This window comes from Pyxicephalus adspersus, chromosome 7, assembly GCF_032062135.1.
Source record: "Pyxicephalus adspersus chromosome 7, UCB_Pads_2.0, whole genome shotgun sequence".
Classification (NCBI taxonomy): domain Eukaryota; kingdom Metazoa; phylum Chordata; class Amphibia; order Anura; family Pyxicephalidae; genus Pyxicephalus; species Pyxicephalus adspersus.
Genome location: NC_092864.1, coordinates 25,855,940 through 25,874,660, shown reverse-complemented (window position 1 = coordinate 25,874,660; position 18,721 = coordinate 25,855,940). Strand labels below are relative to the sequence as shown.

Below are 18,721 nucleotides of genomic sequence, written 5' to 3'. Positions count from 1 at the left end.
CATCATCCAGGGTCACCATCTGCTTCCTGGACTGAGATGCCAGCTGACACAATCATGTAAATCTCTAGGTCTGTTTTCTTCCTGGCTGTGTTTATAAATGTCAGACACAGATCAGCCCCTGCAGCAGCCTCTCACCTTGTGACTGGATACAAAGTTGCAATGTTGCAGACTGATCATTGGGGGAGAGAAGACTGAGGAAATGCTTTTTCCTGTCTGCAGCAGACTGATGGTATCATCTTAGCCTAAGCAAAATCACTGACTGGAGCTCCAGGATGGCTTTGTAATAAAAAAGGTGGAGCTCCTCTGAACAAACGATCCTGCTTTTGAAATTGGCATTGTTAGGAGTATGTCAGCAATGTTATCCTCATGACAGGTCCCCTTTAATGATCACCATCCAGAATTCTGACAATTTTCACTTTAATGATATCACCACCACGCCAAAAAGATACAGATGTCAGTGACTTTTAATTGTGCTTTCTTCCCATAGATGGAGAAATTGTTAATACCATGAATCCTTTGTGTGCCAAACCTTGCTGCACGTAGGGTACCTGTCACACACATACAATAGGCAGCCAGTTCTGGGGCTGGGCTCAACCTCCTGATTGGCTAGGAATCAGTGACATGTTGCCTTATCTATGGTGAACAGAAAGGCTGCATTGTTTGAAATGTCTTTCTTTAGAAAGCAGCTACAGTCTGAGTAAAGAAGCCTGTCCACTGCCAGGATGCTGCATAGAAGGGGCCTGCTCTCTGTGTGGAAGCTGTGGTCACTCTGCAGAGGTCTAGCACGCCCCTCATGCTGAGTCCCACCTAGAGTCTCCAATCAACAGAGAGCGCTTTTAAATCTAGAGCTTTTAGTTCCACTCATCAGGGGGCGAGACAGACTTCTGCAGAGTCCACACAGAGAGTCTAGTTCCTTCTCTGCAGCATGTGGCAGGGGACAGAATTCTCAACTCAGACCTTTCTAAAGAGAATGCACTAGTCTTTTCCCACCTTCCGTTTTATACATCTGGAATGGCTTCGGCTGATTTAAACTGCAAGTTCAGTGGGGCTTTACCAGGAAGCAAACAGCACACATAGCTATACACACACAGGAATGGTGACACCCCCCTATCAGAACATAAATAGACCAAAAACAGTGCAAGTGAAGCGTGAGTGAGAATCATACAACCGCACGAGCAGAGAAAACAATTACATGTTAGGGGAAAAGCAGCTTCTTGAAAATGAAAATTAAAAAAAATCTAGACAGTGACCCCCCAAATTAACACCAAGGGGGGCAAACAAGGACTAGAACAGGGAGTCCAGAGCCAAATACACAGCAAACGTTAATCTTCTGAAGGGGAAAGGTATGATACAATGTATCAATTTCTTCCTAATATTATTTAAATGGGCGGGTCACTGGACATATTGGACTTTGATCTTGGCTTTCTCCTCATAGGATCCCCACTTCAATAATATTATAAAATGTGAGAATTACTAAACAAAAAGGGACACAGTGACTCCTATGATGGCTAAGAAAAAACAAGATGTTACAAATCCTGCCGCCGGTGATGCCAATCATAACGTGTTCACCTCCAATATATCACATGACCACTATGCCATGCAGGAACAGAGCAGGGTAGGCCCCTCCCCCTTGGCATTATGGGTGCAGAGCTAGTTTTTTTTTGTCATGGAGCTTTCACACGCAGCAGTAACGCATTCAGATCTGTACTCATGTACGCGGCAGTCAAAGGCACAGAGAGAAAATAATAAAAGTAAAGTGAAAACCGAGTTATATTCTGTGGCCATTTTACATACAGGTAGTGCTATGTGGTAATCGTCATTCCAAAACTGTGCTGCGAAGAAAGGCAACTCTACGGTGAGCATAGGGGTACAAATATTCGCACTTCGCCCGCCTGCCGCTGTCCCACTCGCTCTCCCCCCAGATCCACAATCCGGTGTGTTTCTCTAATAACAGAGCCAGTCTGCCCCCCCAACCCCCCCCCCCAGAGTCATGGTTTTGTTACGGCTGAGCAGCGATAATGCCCTCGGAGAAAAGGAACAACTCTCATCTGATTGGCCGCGGACACGCTCTGCAAAATGTGTAAATATGGCTTCCAGGTTCTTTAAAAAGTGTCTTTCTGGGATCTGGAGGGGAAAGTTCCCTCGATAGAGATAAGTTCAACACAGAAGATCCTTCACTCCTCCTCCTCTTCTTCCTCCTCTTCTTCTTCTTCTTCCTCCGCCATTACTTCTACAATGAGCTCGGCGGTGCAGGACGCCTCCCCCTGGCTGTTGATGGCTTTGCATGTGTACTTGGCATCATCATCGCCGCACACCTCCGAGATGGTGAGAGAGCAGTTACCATCCTCATCATACTCTATCTGGAAGTGACGAGACTCCTTGATAGGCTGATCGTCCTTGTACCAGATCACTTCGGGGTCGGGATGACCTGCGGATTGAAGAAGAAAAAGACATCCAACATTCAGGAAGGTTCCAACATCACACACAAAATCTGAAGAGTCCTCTGCTAAAAAAAAATCTCCCAGAAACTTTAACATGTTGATGTCATTTTAAAAGCAGCAGTTTTCATTCAAATCGTTTCTGATGATCCTGTTATAAAAGTCCTTGTTTCTGAACTTTAGGGTCACAACACCCTGCCCTATCTCCCAAATTGTTCCCTCACCCTGTCACTTGTGCTTCAGATGGGGACTATAAGTGCCCGTTACAGCACACATTGCGCAGATTTGGCCCACTGTCCTGCAGCCAGGTGTTCAGGGCTGGTGGTTACCTAAAGCAGTATTGCTGCAATTTATTGCTCCCAACCAGTATAGAACCACTCGCAAGCCATGAATTTCATTAAAACAAATGTGAATGGATAAAACCCTATTTTTTCAGGTGTAAGAAGGTGGTGCGGTTGCAGTGCGGTTTTTCAGAAGCTCCATGCGGTGTACGGATAAACCGTTTCAATTGACTTCAATAGGAACACTTTCCAACCACACTGCTATCACACAGGGGGCTTGTAGCCAACTTATGGCTGCAATTAGGTTCAGTGGTAAAAAAAGGCCGGCAGTTTAACAAACTGAGAGTGATCTGAAGAAAAACCGGTGCCCCATGATCCTTTGCAACATGTGGTATGAGAACTGCAACCGCACCGCAACAGCTTATGTTTCAGCAAACACTTATGGCTGCATGCAAACCCCTCCTCCTCACTGGGCACCTAACGGGTGAACCCAACCATTTGAAATTTTTCTCCTAAAATAAACAAATAATCCTCCAACCTTTCACTGGGATTTATAAATACAACACTCGGTATGATTTCCCTTTAATATGTTTTGGGATTTATTGTATTTTGCTGCTGCCACTTGGCATTGGGTATTGCTACCAATCTATTGATTATACTGTATGATATAAATACATGATAATATTTTGTAATCCCAGGCTTTTTCTGCTTGGTTCCTCAAATTTAAATCTAATTCACAGATTTTTTTCCTTCCTATCATCGCACCTTCGATCCTGCAGTCTAATCTGGCCGCACTGCCTTCCACCACTTCAATGTCCAATATGGTTTTGGTGAAAACCGGCTTCAATGGAGCTTTCTCCTCAGACACGGACTCCAGGAAGGCCTGGTTGTCATCTGGAAAGAGAGGTCAGTGTTACAGATTACAGAGAATTGTCATCTTGCCCTAACCAATCCAACACACACTTACAATATGGCTGCTCTGAGCCGGCGCTCTTTTGGGGGGGTTATGTATTACTTCTATTTTGTGGCTATTTCAGGGTTAAGGCCACGCATTGCATTATTGGTTGCTCCTCATTTCTGGCAGTGAGCCTGATACTTTATTTAGAAGGCTCAGAGCCATTAATAAAATGGTTCTGAATGGCTTTAGAGCAACCCAATCACCTTTACTAGGCTCACAGAGTGAGTTCAGAGCACGCAAAATTCCTGCTACAAAGCCGGGTAAATGGTGATTCAAACACAAGCTGGGCTAGATTGGCTGGGGCAGAGGATGGGGGAGGCATTAAGGATCCAATAGACCTGATACTTTCATGAAGTGTACCTGTCATCTGATTTAAGCTATCAAATAGGGGGGTTGTGACCAATGATTATTTGGGGAAAAAAAATGTAAAACTGCCCCAAATCCAAAATGTGAACAGGGGGTGCACACGTATGGTAATGACTATTGTACAACATCCGTTAGGTATTGCTGGGCACATTGGATGAATGATTCCAGGTTCATCATTCATAGTTAATGCTAAATTGATGAGCTGTAAATGGGAATTTTATTGTGATTGTGTGCACTAAAATTCATACGTGTGTATAATATAATATAAATCATGGTTTAAATCAATAAATTTTATATGTATATAATGTAAATATAATGTGACATGAAAAATCGCTTCAATCCTTTTATTGTAAATGATCCTTGCTTTCAGAAATTATACTCTGTTTTGGGGGTTTTTGTAGATAAAATGCTGATTTGGATGAGAACAAGCAAAGATAAAACGGAGGATTCCTGCTGTTGTCATCCCTCTATATGCAGCCATGTGTAGTGTAACGCATTAATGTCTTCAGCTTGTCTATAAAGAATTCTCAGCAGTGCATGCACCTACCTTCTCCAACCTCTGGTTCTGTAGACAATGGGCTGGTGGGGGAACTTCCAGAAGACTTCCTGCCACCCGCACCGGAGATCATCGCCATGGATGACAGACGTCCGATAGCTCGCACAGCATTGCCAGTTTTCTGAAACACACATAAGAGCCTGTGATTGTGATTCATGCACCAGAACTGTGGTATTTTTTACCCCATTAAAAAATGTACCTCCATGGTAAGTACCTCTAACCAGAAATGACCCCCCCCCCCCAAGCTCCACACTGATCACTGCACCATACTGAACATTGTATCTGATCAATGTGCACTGCAGACTTACCTGCCACTTCCGTCGGGCCATGTACTTCTTCATTCTCTCCTTGGACAGCTTTTTAGCCTCCATGGTGTTGGTGTCTTGCTGTAGCCAGGTGTGTTGCAGACACTGCGTGCAATTCAGGCGACTCCTGTTAGAACGAAATCCAATAGAGAGTTAAGGATCCACATGTCAGGATACACAGACGTAGCTCATGTGCTGTATCAGACTTCTGTGCAGCCTGAATCTACTTGGCTATTGAAGAATAAAAAAATCCCAAAATGGTCAAAAAGGGCAACAGGAACCTCAATTATTATCTGCCTACCACCCGCCAGTCTAATAGAAACCTTTACTTTCACTAGTTATGAATTGATATAAATGGCTGACATTTTGGATTTGGTGCATACACACACTGGGGGTTTTCAGTTGCTTTGGCCAATGATGAATTAAAGGACAGATAACTATTTTGGGGTTTTGCGCATCTCCCCATTGCAGATATGACACAAGAGACAGAAGTATGGAAGCTGACTCACCTCATGTCTTTTTTAAGCAGACTGCTGATAAAAGTTTTGGCGTCCTCCGAGATCTCGTCAAAGGCTTCATCATCAAAGTCCCAGGTAGCGGAGGTGACATTCGCCAACGTCTCATTATCATTATCACCCATAAAAGGTGACAGACCGCTCACCCTGCAGGAAAGAAGCAGTGCAATGATGAGCCATTTATAGAATGTGAGAAGGACAATCTATATCTTACAAAACAAATGTGATGAAACAAAGAGATACAATTACATTCTAGATCAGTGATTCTTGATTAGGGTTCCTCCTGAGGTTGCTGGGAGTTCCTTGAGCAATGAGCAGTTTGTGCTTCTTGGGATTAGGTGACACCAATGATCTTTTTGGCTATCTAAGGGTGGCATTCTTCCCAATGGCCGGCAATGTAAGAAGAATTTTTTCCATTGACCACCACACTATACTGTGAGATGTGGATGTAGAAATTTTACAAAGGGCTCCCTGAAGACCTGGAAATTATTTCAATTGATTGTGATTTTCTGCTAAGCTTATGCTGACATTTGTTTGTTTTTTGTATACCAGTACAGCTTGGGCCAAGAAGAGGTCAGACTCAACCCCCATGGGTCAGTACCATGGATATTATACAGTGTTCAACAGTTGTTAGAGTACAACATATACCATAACCCCCAAACAGACCACTAGAGGGCACCCCAGGAGAACACATTCTATTTGAGAGATGTACGGAGCCCACCAGGATGGGAAAGCAGAAGGTAAACCTCTGCCGCTGGATAAGGTGTATAGAATGACCAGTGAACAGTGGATAAGGATCATTCACTTAGCTAAATGAACAAGGGGAGCTCTACTAATTTTAGCCATCCAATCACATGAATGCAAAATCATGTTTTTTTACTTTTCTTTAGGGTTGGCTATTCTTTGCAAAGTTTGCTTTACCCACATTTAATATTAAAAAGTGAAAAGTCTGTTGCAATGGGATAATTAAGTGATTCTGACCATGACGGATCCTGCCAGTTGCAGAGATGAGCGGTGTATCACCGCAGGAACGTCCCACCTACACTCAGCTGCCTCTCCAATAACCATTTTAAGGAATAAGCAGATGAGAATCGCCTTGACAGACAGTGGAAACAATTTCTTGCTTGGAATGCAAAAGTAAACTGATCAAAAAGCATCAGCACTTTGCTGGGCAGGAGATGGCATGGCAGGGTGGGCACAGGACCCTGCCAGGACCCAGAGGACGGGCCTGGGAAGGGTTTATAATGCATTTATATAGATGCAGAGTGTGTGGGGAGATCCGGGGGGGGGTCTGGAGAGTTTGTGGGGACACTGCAGATTATGGCGTTAACCCTTTTCCACACAGAGACTTACAGAATGTAGCAGATGACCCCGATGCTCCACATGTCCGTGGCATAGCCAATAGGCTCGTAGTTGATTACCTCAGGGGCCACAAACTCGGGAGTTCCAAACAAGACTTTGAGGTTTGGTGTACTCTCTGCAATAGAAAGAGGCGATAGTAATGTGTATTCAGGCAATGTGAAATGACTATAGACTGCAAAGCGCTATATAAATAATGGATAATATTTAGCAATGTACAAATCTTCATATTTCACATCATTAAAATTTAATATACCTAAATTTACCAAGCTGGGGGTGGGGGCAATGGTATACTGACACTGAAGGGGGGGTCCCAGAATAATGACACAGTGACCCTTGGGCAGAAGTCATCGGGATCCCCATACAATGACACACTGACATTTGGGGATCACAGGACAATGCACACTGACATTTAGGGGTCACAGGACAATGCGCACTGACATTTAGAGGTCACAGGACAATGACACATTGACCCTTGGGGGGAGGGGTCACAGGACAATGACACACTGACATTTGGGGGCCACAGTACAATGCAGACTGACATTTGGGGGTCACAGAGCAATGACACCCTGACATTTGAGGCACACTGACATTTGGGGGTCATGGGACGACACTGAAGGTATTGGTGACACATTTGCAGCACTCAGCAGGGCGCTGACAGCTCTGTTATAAAACTAGTGGAAAGTAGAAAGTTGTGAAGAGTTAAATAAAAAAGCTGCTGCCAGGCCCTTTATCTGAGCTGAGGTTTACTTTAGCCATTAAACAGACCAAAAAAGGGCAGAAATCAAATCCCATTACTTAGCGAAGAATGTCCGACCATAATAAGGGCCCTAATGAGCTGTGCAGAGAATGGGGTCACAGAGCGGAGCGGGCACCGGCTGGAGATGGGGCTTCTGATTAGATCATAGTGCAGTTTATGGGCTCTCTGAGTGAATGTTTACAATGTATAATAACAGCAATATCTAGATTATAAATGTAAGCTGCACGCTCAGTCTTCTGCATGTAATTCCCCTACAACTGTTTCTTAAAGGGCTTTACATTTTTTAAAAAGTGGCAAACAAAATGAACAAAAAAAGAGTGATGTTATCTAAAAGCAAAATTAAACATAAAATTAAGGGGTCTATTTATAAAGCAGTGATTCTGATATTCACCATACATTTTCTGGTGGAGAATCAATCACTACCATAAAAAATACATGCACCTGGAAGATTCCCCACAGAAAATGTTTGGAGAATGTGAGATTCACCGCTTTATACATAGACCATTAAATGGTTTCACACAACTTTCAATCAAAATAAACAACTGAATTCAAGTGAATGTTCGGTATAAATTGTGAGAATTTTATAAAAAAAAAAAAAATCCAACTGTATCTCCAGTTAAATCTTTTTTTTCACAGAGTTTAGGATTTTCGGAAGGTTCAGAACCTTTACCTGTCAATTTTTACTGCTCTCTGAACCCCCGTTGGGATTATTTACCCCTAATATCCTTGGAGTTTGGGACATTTTTAAGAGGGTCATAGAGAGCAATAAATAAAGGGAAAGTTAGGAACCCCAGGAACCCCTGGCTATTTTTTATTGCATCCTGTGTCTACATTGGAGATTTCCTCTGACTTCCTGTTGTAATGACAACGTCATCCCCAGAACATATTAATATGTGGGTTAATCTTTCCATTGCATTCATTTCCTTTCAACTATTTTTCACTTCTTGCAAAGAAAAAAAAATAGTTTAGGATAAAACTACATTTTAACCAGTTGTGGATGATGGGCATACAACACCCCCCCCCCCAAAAAAAAATGTAATTGATGTACTCGGTGGGTGTGCAGTACATCCTGTCCTTATGTCTAGCTGCCAGCAATTCCTGAACTATAGCAGTTCTGCCAAGGAACAGACTGTCCAGCACAGAGTTTATAAAGAGGGATACAAAGTAACAATGATACTTTTCTATCCACTCTGTTCCATTCATAAGCAGATCAGTGAAGTGATAAACTCCAACCTGCAAAGTATGTCAATTAAAGCAGGCTGACAAAACCTAACTCTCATCCTAAAGATTCTTTTTAATAAAATGCATTATTTTTGCCCAATTTTACTATTTAATAACTATTGATTTACACTATTCAGTCATTATAAACTCCATTCTCTTCTCCCAATAACTATTATTTTCCTGACTCTTATTATTTACATTTTTCTAGCCATCAGAACCATTTTTTTCATGTATCTTAAACAGAAAAATTATGAATTAAAGTTTGTATTGCATTTATTTTACTTTGGTGTTTTTATCTTTAGATTGCATAAAAAAAAAAAAAACCATGTTTGAAAGACAAAATAACCAAAAAAAGCCTTGTCTATCCTTGTAAAATGTCTATTTGTATTATATTGTTATCTTAAGTAATGGCAAAGTTATCACCAAACTAACTGGCCCAATAAAACAAAAATGTAAAATTTCTCTGGTCCATCGAGGGTGCACAGAGGTGGGAGAGAAAGAGGTTAAAAGATTTAACAAGAATAAAAGCAGAATTAATGACATGAAGGGAAATGTGGAAAATGGAGCTGTTGAAGGAGAAAGCATCAACCATGGAGAAGGGGTGATGCAAGGTCCTTTAACTGCTCCATGTGTTAACTCCCTATTGTTCCTGTATAGGTTAATAAGCTAATGGTTATAATTCAGGGAGCTCAATTCTGTGATTGAAAGGAAACCATCATCATCAATTTTCCAAATGACCAATAAAATGTAAGAATGTTATGGATCAATGTATGTAGCAATGGCTGTTCTGCAAAAATGGAAGATCTGCTCTACTGAAAGCTCCCCAAAAAAAAAGCAAATTGTCTGCAAATACATTAAAATAGCTTTGTTGTTTGAAAAAAAAGCAAAAAAAAAAAACTTTATCTCAACCACCACAATGTCTCTGCCCTCCTGAGATATTTTGGGGTTTGAGGCCACTGCAATGGGTTGAAGTGCAGGGTACTGGGTGCCCGCTATCCCAGGAGGTGGCAGTAATGTCATACAAACCTCCAGGAAGCACTGAAAGTTGGGCCTTTTTTATATATAATAGAAATATAAATAGAATAAACCTTTTTTCCATAGAATGTTCACTTTAATTTAAAATCCACCAATAATACATTCCCCCAGATTGTCACAGGCAGTACCTAGTCTCCTGGCCAGCCCGAAGTCGATGAGTTTGATTTTGGTTCCGGTCTTGTTGACACACATAATGTTCTCTGGCTTCAGATCCAGGTGGACGATCCCCTGCTTGTGGATGAACTCTACTCCTTCGGCGATCTGCTTCATATACTTAATGACCTCTCTTTCCGTCAGCTCAAAATCTTCATCGATAATACGCTCGAACAATTCGCCCCCAGACACCCTGAAATGTGAATGAAGCAATTATCAGACCTCTGGCTATAAAGATTTTGTTTAAAAATAAAACATTTTTTTTTGTTTAAAGATTTTGTTTAAAAATAAACATATATGAATGACAACAGATTCCCAGAGCACTATGGGGCACCTAAAGAGATTAGACAGTTCATCAGCTTGCTTTGCAGCTCATTTTGTCTAACTGAAACCCCAAAAAGTCACCTGATAAAGGAGGCGTCATTCTGGGGTCCAGCAATAAATGTTGGAAATATAAACCTGATGTCACTGCACATACAGAGCACAAGGCAAAATTCAGTTGTTAAAGTAGGAAAAATAAAGGAGGAAATTTTTCCTCAAAGAGATCATAGAGAGCTATAGTAATGGACAAATATACAAGAAAAAAAGTTATGGGCTGGGGTTAAAAGTTTAAAGCCTGGGGTTCCACTTTAGTGAGTAGACAATAGCCACGGTGGCTCCCAGATTTCTCTCTATACGATGTGTAAAAAAAAATTGACACATAGACTTCTGTTTGTTATTTCGTCTTATGACTCCCACATGGAGTGTAACAAACTCAGTACCCAGGAATCTTCTACTGAACCGTGGGATGTGTGTAGTGCAGATTGGCTGATCAGGAAGTTACTCACAAATCCAGAACCATGACCATGTCGCTCTTTGATTCAAAAGCCTCTACACACTGGACCAGTTTAGGGTGGTGCAGGCAGTTCATGATGTCAATCTCCTGTCTGATGCCCTCCTTATCCTTGGCGGAATACGCTTTGAAGAACTTCCCTGCCCACTTTTTCTTGGTCTTCTTGTCGACCAGTCGGAAGACTTGTCCAAATTTACCCCTAAAAGAAGAAAAATATGGAATGTGATGTGACATCACTCCTTTTCAGATAAGAATGATATATCATACAGGATGTGACATCACTGCTCTCTAGATATAAGTTATATATTATACAATAAGTGACAACACTGCTCCCCACATATCTGTTATATATTATACAGGATAAAACATCCCCGCTCCCCAGATATAATTTATTTATTATAGAGGAAGTGACATCCCTGCTCTTCAGATAAGAATGATATATCATACAGGATGTAACATCACTGCTCTTCAGATAAGAATGATAAATCATACAGGATGTGACATCACTGCTCTCCAGATATAATTTATGTATTTTATACAGGAAGTGACATCACTGCTCTTCAGATATAAATGATATATCATACAGGATGTGACATCACCGCTCTCCAGATATAAGTTATATATTATACAGGAAGAGACATCCCTGCTCCCCAGATATAATTTATATATTATACAGGTAGTGACTTCACTGCTCCTCAGATATAAAGTATATATCATACAGGATGTGACATCCCCGCTCCCCAGATATATTTTATATATTATACAGGAAGTGACATCACTGCTCTTCAGATATAAAGTATATATCATACAGGATGTGACATCCCCGCTCCCCAGATATAATTTATATATTATACAGGAAGTGACATCACTGCTCTTCAGATATAAAGTATATATCATGCAGGATGTGACATCACTGCTCTCCAGATATAAGTTATATATTATACAGGAAGTGACATCCCCGCACCCCAGATATAATGTATATATTAAACAGGAAGTGACATCACTGCTCTCCACATAAAAGATATATTGTAGTGCCGGTCCTCCCAGGAATGAGCATCACTAATACTTTTCTGGATTGCCTCCACATGATCTGACATCTGGCACCGGTGCTCTGATGTGGGCACGCATGGCAGAATTTATGTGAAGAATGTGCCACAAATATTAGGATTTAATTAGGGATTTTCCCAGAAGAAAATGGGCTACCTAAACCCAAACACCATTCCTTGTAATCAACCACAAGGTATTTTTTTCCAGCCTCTGTAATAATTGGATGATCTCCCTGCAGCAGATGTTGGGGGATTTTTCACATGACATTGAGAAACCTTTTTTAATGGAACCGCAAACAATCATCCTGTACAATTCATACATCTTGCAGCATCATCTCCCGGGGAAGGGGGTCACATACCAATAAGAAGACACCGGGATACCAAGCACCTAATATAAGCTGTGACTGGGTATTTGCCAGGTGTTGGGGTGGGGGGTTGAACTTCATATATCATACAGAAGCAGTCACAAAGATTTCACAATTTTCAAACAACAATCTTCTAAATGATGACACTGTTGTATTGTATCAGAAAATAAACACAATGGGGCTAAATGTGGGCTGTCAGAGTAAAATAAAAATGTCCATAAATGAAATTTCCCTTTATTCATTCAATTGTGATATTTGGTGTGATACCCCACCCTGGGCATGGCCACTCAATAAGGTAAAAATAATATTTTTATCATGAATCTAATGTATAAAATGCAATTACAAGGAGAATATTAATGTGAAATTGTCAATAAACATTTTACATCTGTCCAAAGAAAGACGTCTGGTGGAAGAGTGCGATATGAATATCTCAGGATTGAGTCCTGGGAAATGCACCCGTCCAACCTCCGGCGTGATAAGAAGGAATTCCCACACTCTTGTGACTTGTGTGTGTGTATGAAAATGTGTGTAAACCACAGGAAGTATAAATCATGTAAATGGCAGTGAGAGAGGCAGCCTAGACTGGTGGGACGCGGCGGGGCACAATGATGACCCCCCAGTGGTTCCCAATTATACTCACGTCCCCAGACGCTCCTCCACATCATACAAATCTGACACCTTCTGGGTGGTGTTTAAAATGACATTCCTGTATTCTGGCTCTAAATCCTTATCCTCTGCAAGACAGAAACACACAATTTATATTCCCACAAATCTGTTCCTGAATGAAAATAAACATAAACCCTCCCCAAGCCAGACTCTATAATATATTCAGCCCTGACACTGCTCTTATTTATATAGTTCTGACACATATAGCAGTGCTGTACAGAGAACACTAACACAGTCCCATCAGTCTCTGTAAAGAGGAGCTGACACTCTAATCACCCCCCACAGTCACACACTATTATTATACATTTATATAGCTCTGACATATACCACAGTGCTGTACAGAGAACACTGAGCCAGTCCCATTAGTCTCTCTACAGAAGAGCTGACACTCTAATGTCCCCCCACAGTCACACACTAATATTATACATTTATATAGCTCTGACATATACCACAGTGTTGTACAGAGAAGATGGAGACATTCACACATAAATATATTTGTCACTTACCATCATCAGACACTTCAACTTCATCTTTATGTGCTGCAAAAATATTAAAAAGAAATGATTATTGAAGGTAATATTAAACACATTAAAAATAAGATTAAGGCTGATTTACCATAGGAGAATTAGTTACATCTTTTTGCATCCTAAACTCCTTTAGTAAATCAGCCCAAACAACTCATTGTTGGTTCTCATTGCTGACACATTTCACATTTACCTTCTTCTTTCTCTTTATAAGCCACCGGGTCCGATTCCTGGCTGGGCTCGCTGGTTCCGTACACATTGGTTGCTCGGATTCGGAACTTGTATTCGCGGTCGTGTAATAAATTCTCCACATTAAAGGAGGTGCTCCTACACTGCGTCAGGTCGGACCACGTCTTGTCCACAGAGTTCCAGATCTCCACCGTGTATGACTGGACCACACTGCCCCCATCATAGGTGGGGCCATACCAGGACAGGATCAGGGAAGAACCCTTCATTTCCGAGGCACAGGGCTGCCCAGCAGGGGGGTCCGGTTTATCTGCAAGAAAATCAGAACGTTACGAACAGATCTAAGGAAAAGTATAGAGGGAAGAGAACAAAGTAAACTCATGTTTATTAAAATATCTGCCATTACTTACTGTACCCCAGTACCCCTGAAATTGCCACCATATTACCAGTACCTCCCAATCACCATCATATTACCAGTACCCCCAGTCATCACCATATTACCTCAACCCCCCAATTGCCACCATATACCAGTACCCCCCAATCACCACCATATTACCAGTACCCCCAGTCATCACCATATAACCAGTACCCCCCAATTGCCACTATATAACCAGTACCCCAAACTGACACAGTGCCCCCCGATTATCACCATATACCAGTACCCCCAATCATCATCAGATAACCAGTACCTTCCAGTCAATAATATATTACCAGTACCCCCCAATCATTATTAGATATTACCAGTACTCCGCATTAATTATAATATGACCAGTACCCCCCAACCATTAATCATAGGATCAGTATGACTGCCAGGCACTGGCACATGGATATCAGTAATGGCCGCCAGCATGCTGATTTCCCAGTTAGTGAAATCTCCCTCATATGTGGCAGAGACCACGGAGAGACCCCCATAGGAGGGGCACATGTGAGATTAGAATGATGAGGATCAGATAGCGATCGTTCTTTCCCCTCTGTGAAAGGGAATTCCCGGGTGGCATTTCCTGCAGATTCGTGGGAAAAGGAGGCTGCGGAGTTAGAGGTGACAGACAGCACGGAGCGCCATGCACACAACAAGCCATGGCATGAGAATAAACAATGGGAGGAGAGGGGGTGAGCTGGAAATTTCCGTCATGTTTACATGGGAGATGGTAAAAATAGTTATTTTCCTAACCTGTTAATGCAATGGTTGCTTTCTTGTTTACCTGGTGATCCTGCCAGTAACACACTTCCTGTCCCAGGGTGACAACGCTCACTCACTGTACACTGTAGTAGCAGCAGTGCCAGGCACAATAATGATCTGTACTACAAACATCTCCTTATCCCCAACACATAGGGAGCTGTTTTGTAGTTTACAGAAGACTGATAACATTGTTTTAGTTTTCAGCTCAGCTAACAAAAAGTTACAAGGACATTAGATTTCTGGCAGGATCAATAAATATTTTTCTGTACTTGCAGAAAATGTATGTAGGCTGAAAAGAGAAAACAAATGCAGCCAGCACGTCTGTGCGTTGGAAGCTGCAATACATGACATTTGTATTCGTGGACTTGGATTTCTTTTCAGTCTAAATGTCTTCCTTCCAGACTTCTTTCAGGTCTATGGTTCCTAGCTATGGGAGTGGATTTCATGGAGTTTTAATGACCCTGAGTGCCCCTCCCCGTTGCATCGTTGAGGGTCTTGTTGTTGTTTTTAGGATGCAATGCTTGATATGAAGTAGGATTGTTCTACTGCCAACCCCCCCCCCCAAACACACACATTCCCGGAACACTACTTTTGCAGCAAAAATGAAAGATAAAAAGTCGTGTCAGTGACATCTCCCATCTGTCCTTTGTATTGCACTGCTGCCTCTTCCAAAATCTACACAGAAAATGGAACTTCCATTGTTACACCTGGAGCCACCATCAACCAGAGGCAAACCGGGTGCAAGATAGAACCCATCACCCCATAAACATGTACAACTGCACCAGCACAGCGCACATTGGGCCTGATTTATTATAGCTCTCTAAGACTGGAGAAGATAGACTATCATGGGAGAACCTGGGTGATCCAGCAAACCTGAAATGGATCTGGTAAAGGATTGAAAACATTTTTTCATTGGTTTATTACGATTACCATGGCCAATATTATAATGCATATTTTGGTATTTATATGTACTCCTACATTTGATGGTGTTAATTTCAATTACGCTTCCAAACATAATATGATATAATTCTTCATGGTATAGTTACCGTATTTTTTGCCGTATAAGACGCACATTTTCTTCCCCAAAACTTGGGGGGAAAAGTTAGTGAGTCCTATACGACAAATGTATTAAAAAAATATTTAAAATATTATACTCACCCGATACCCGATCCTGCGTGTGTCTCTGGCTGCAGCGTGTCTCTCTTCTCTCCTCTGCCAGCATCGTGTTTTCTCCTGTCTGTAAAGCAAATTCTTCAGAAATGACATTTAAGGTAAGGCGGCAGAAAGCAGAGCGATATTCTGTAAATAAAATTTCTCGCTTCGATTGGAATAACCACAAGATAATCTCTTTAATCTGAGTAAATTGGTTGCGGCCGAGCAGCAGAATTCGTTCTGGCAATAAAATGTTTCCATTTTGGAAAGGAATGTGGCCGGGTGCCCATCCTGCAGCGGCTGGATCCGCTTTCCATACAGTGACTGTACGCTTTTTGATCGGCGGCGTTCCTGCGTCAGACAGAAGCGCTGATTTGCAGAGCTGGTAATCTGCGGAGTGTTTACACAATATAAGCCAGCGAACGCAGAGTTGTCCAAGTTACTAATTACATAAATAGAGTGTCAGAGAGAATCACAACGTCCAGCTACATCAAGATCATGTGACCTGATCCTCCCGTGTCCCCAATGTAGGGCGCCATGATTATGTTCAGCATCAAGGTTTGGCTGCAAAGTCATGCTTGCATGCTTATGTTCCAAGGAAAGAACATGCAAGTCCCATCATTCCATCCCATCAGCCAATTATATTTCACCCTACATGGTTCAGGGCTATAGGGAAAGGAAGAGTAAATGCTAAATTCAAAAAAACAATGTTGGATGAAAGTAAGATGGAGTTTTTGGTTGTTAATAGTAAAACACAAAAAATCCCTCAAACATTCCCTGGTGGAAGTCAATAACAGCCATTGAAGCACATGGACCTGGAAGATTCCCACAAGGTAATATATGAGGGAATGTCTGATTTCCTGTTTAATAAACAGAGCCCATGTTTGACACATGCATCAGCAATTTAGTGCAAGTCCATCATTAAGGATACATTGAGTTATACTGTGATCTTTGACTAAGACTTTTATTTCCCTTGTTTCCATTAACTAACGCGTTTCGCAAAATTGTGTTAGTTTTAGATCTCTCAATAAAGTTGGTGTTTTACATATACTTTCTCATACGTTCTTTGTGTCTTTCTGGTGACAAACCAATAAAACTCTTCTTTACTTTCAACCAACCGTTGTCTAAGATTTGTTGGTATTTTTAATTCAGCATTCACTCTTCCTTTCCAGACAGCTCTGAACTATGAAGGGTGACATGTGATTGGCTGATGTGACTTGTATGTCTTTTCCATCCTTGGAACATAAGCGTGCAAGCATCACTTTGCAGGTTGGAGAAAGCCAATCCTTGATGCTCAACAGAATCACGGCGCCATGCGGGAGGTCGGATCACATGATCTGGCTGGACGTTATGATCCTGGATGACACTTTATTTATGTAATTAGTAACTTGGGCCATTCTGTGTTGTGTTCCCTGGCTCGCTCGTGGTGATTCAATGTTCATTAGGGAGGGTTAGTGTTAAGGTTACAGTGAAGGTAAAATTAGGTATACATGGAGGGTTAGGGGTAATTATTGGGGTTACATGAAGGTTGGTGTTGGGTTTACAAAGGGGGTGACAGTTAACAGGCTAGTACAACGATTAAAGGATTACAGTGACGGTTAGTGTTACGGTTACAACGAAGGTAAAATACTTTATCACTCTTTTATTTAAGACCTGTGCATTTATAATTACTAGCAATCACCATCACGGGATCACATGGAATCACATGATGTAATGAGGATTCAGGACTGATTCACTCTGTAAAGTTGCTTTTAATTCCTTGCTCTTTATTTACTATATGTTCTAATAAAGAAATATATAACTATTGAATGATAAAAAAACACTCTCTTTAGTTCTATGTTTGTTTTATCACTCTCAGCACTTGATCTCACTGCAGTGATTTGCCAGTAAATCCCATCTCCCTTTTTTCCAGAGTCACAGTGTAAAATGCCAGCTTACGGCACCTGATGACATCATCAGCTCATCATTTTATTACTCATCTGCAATGTTTTAGTCTATAACTCCCTTCAATATGCATTCTATAGAGCAGAGAGCCCCCATTGAATGGTGCAGCATCTCTCTCCTGCGCTGGATGCACCCACAATGGAATGCACAGCACAATGTATAGAGAAGAAGGATTCCACTTTACAGATGTCTGGAGTGTCTGGAGCCAGTTGGATGAGGTCCATGCCGTCAGCACTGGCAGCATCTCAGCAGCAAATTCAGCAGTGAGAGAGAAAGCGAGCCTTAAAAGGTCACAAACGCATGGAGAAGGAGCGCAGACGGGGGTCTGGGATGCAGCTTCTCACAACACAGCTGTATTACATGTTCCCGAAACAAGGGGCCACAGAACACTGGATCTGTCCTTTGCACCCAGGCGGGGGAGGAGGGGGAAATGCAGATTTACACAACTATAGCTGGAACATAAATGATAATCATCTGAACTCTGAGAGCAAACACAAAAGGACATGCAGAGGTAGATATGATGCAAGAGACCGAAAGAGCAAGTGGAGGCATCAAAAGGTGCAGGGGGACCCCAAAGCCAGAGAATCAGGACAGAAAAGGATCCTTACTTTGCCCCTGGGCTCTTACATATTACAGTCCAGGGCCCCTGAAATCAGGGTGCCAAGCTGTTTATTGGCTGGGATTTTAGTATGGGTCCACTGGTACACAATGGCTTACATCATTACAAAGATGGCACAGGGATGGTTTTGGAAAAAGTGGGGACCTGCACAAATGTAAACTTGAGGAAACTTTATTTATGTATATAAACTAAGGGATGGAGAAGCAGCACAAGGAGCCACTTGTGTAGTTAGTCTCTGCCCCTCCCACAATGGGGAGATT

At 41.8% G+C, this 18,721-nt stretch overlaps 1 protein-coding gene across 4 annotated transcripts in view; it reads right to left on the bottom strand.

Moving 5' to 3' along the window:
- Positions 1 to 400: 400 nt before the first annotated feature.
- The window catches only part of MYLK (myosin light chain kinase), a 102,331-nt gene continuing 84,010 nt past the window's right edge, over positions 401 to 18,721 (bottom strand). For all 4 annotated transcript variants that reach the window (XM_072417901.1, XM_072417902.1, XM_072417903.1 and 1 more), the window contains 11 exons: positions 13,574 to 13,876; positions 13,363 to 13,395; positions 12,831 to 12,924; positions 10,775 to 10,978; positions 9,923 to 10,140; positions 6,773 to 6,896; positions 5,414 to 5,566; positions 4,908 to 5,031; positions 4,591 to 4,720; positions 3,485 to 3,613; positions 401 to 2,428 (listed from right to left, as the gene is read on the bottom strand). In XM_072417901.1, coding sequence (XP_072274002.1) covers positions 2,175 to 2,428; positions 3,485 to 3,613; positions 4,591 to 4,720; positions 4,908 to 5,031; positions 5,414 to 5,566; positions 6,773 to 6,896; positions 9,923 to 10,140; positions 10,775 to 10,978; positions 12,831 to 12,924; positions 13,363 to 13,395; positions 13,574 to 13,876 — 1,766 coding nt within the window. In that variant the 3' untranslated portion in view covers positions 401 to 2,174. The remainder of the gene's footprint in view (positions 2,429 to 3,484; positions 3,614 to 4,590; positions 4,721 to 4,907; positions 5,032 to 5,413; positions 5,567 to 6,772; positions 6,897 to 9,922; positions 10,141 to 10,774; positions 10,979 to 12,830; positions 12,925 to 13,362; positions 13,396 to 13,573; positions 13,877 to 18,721) is intronic.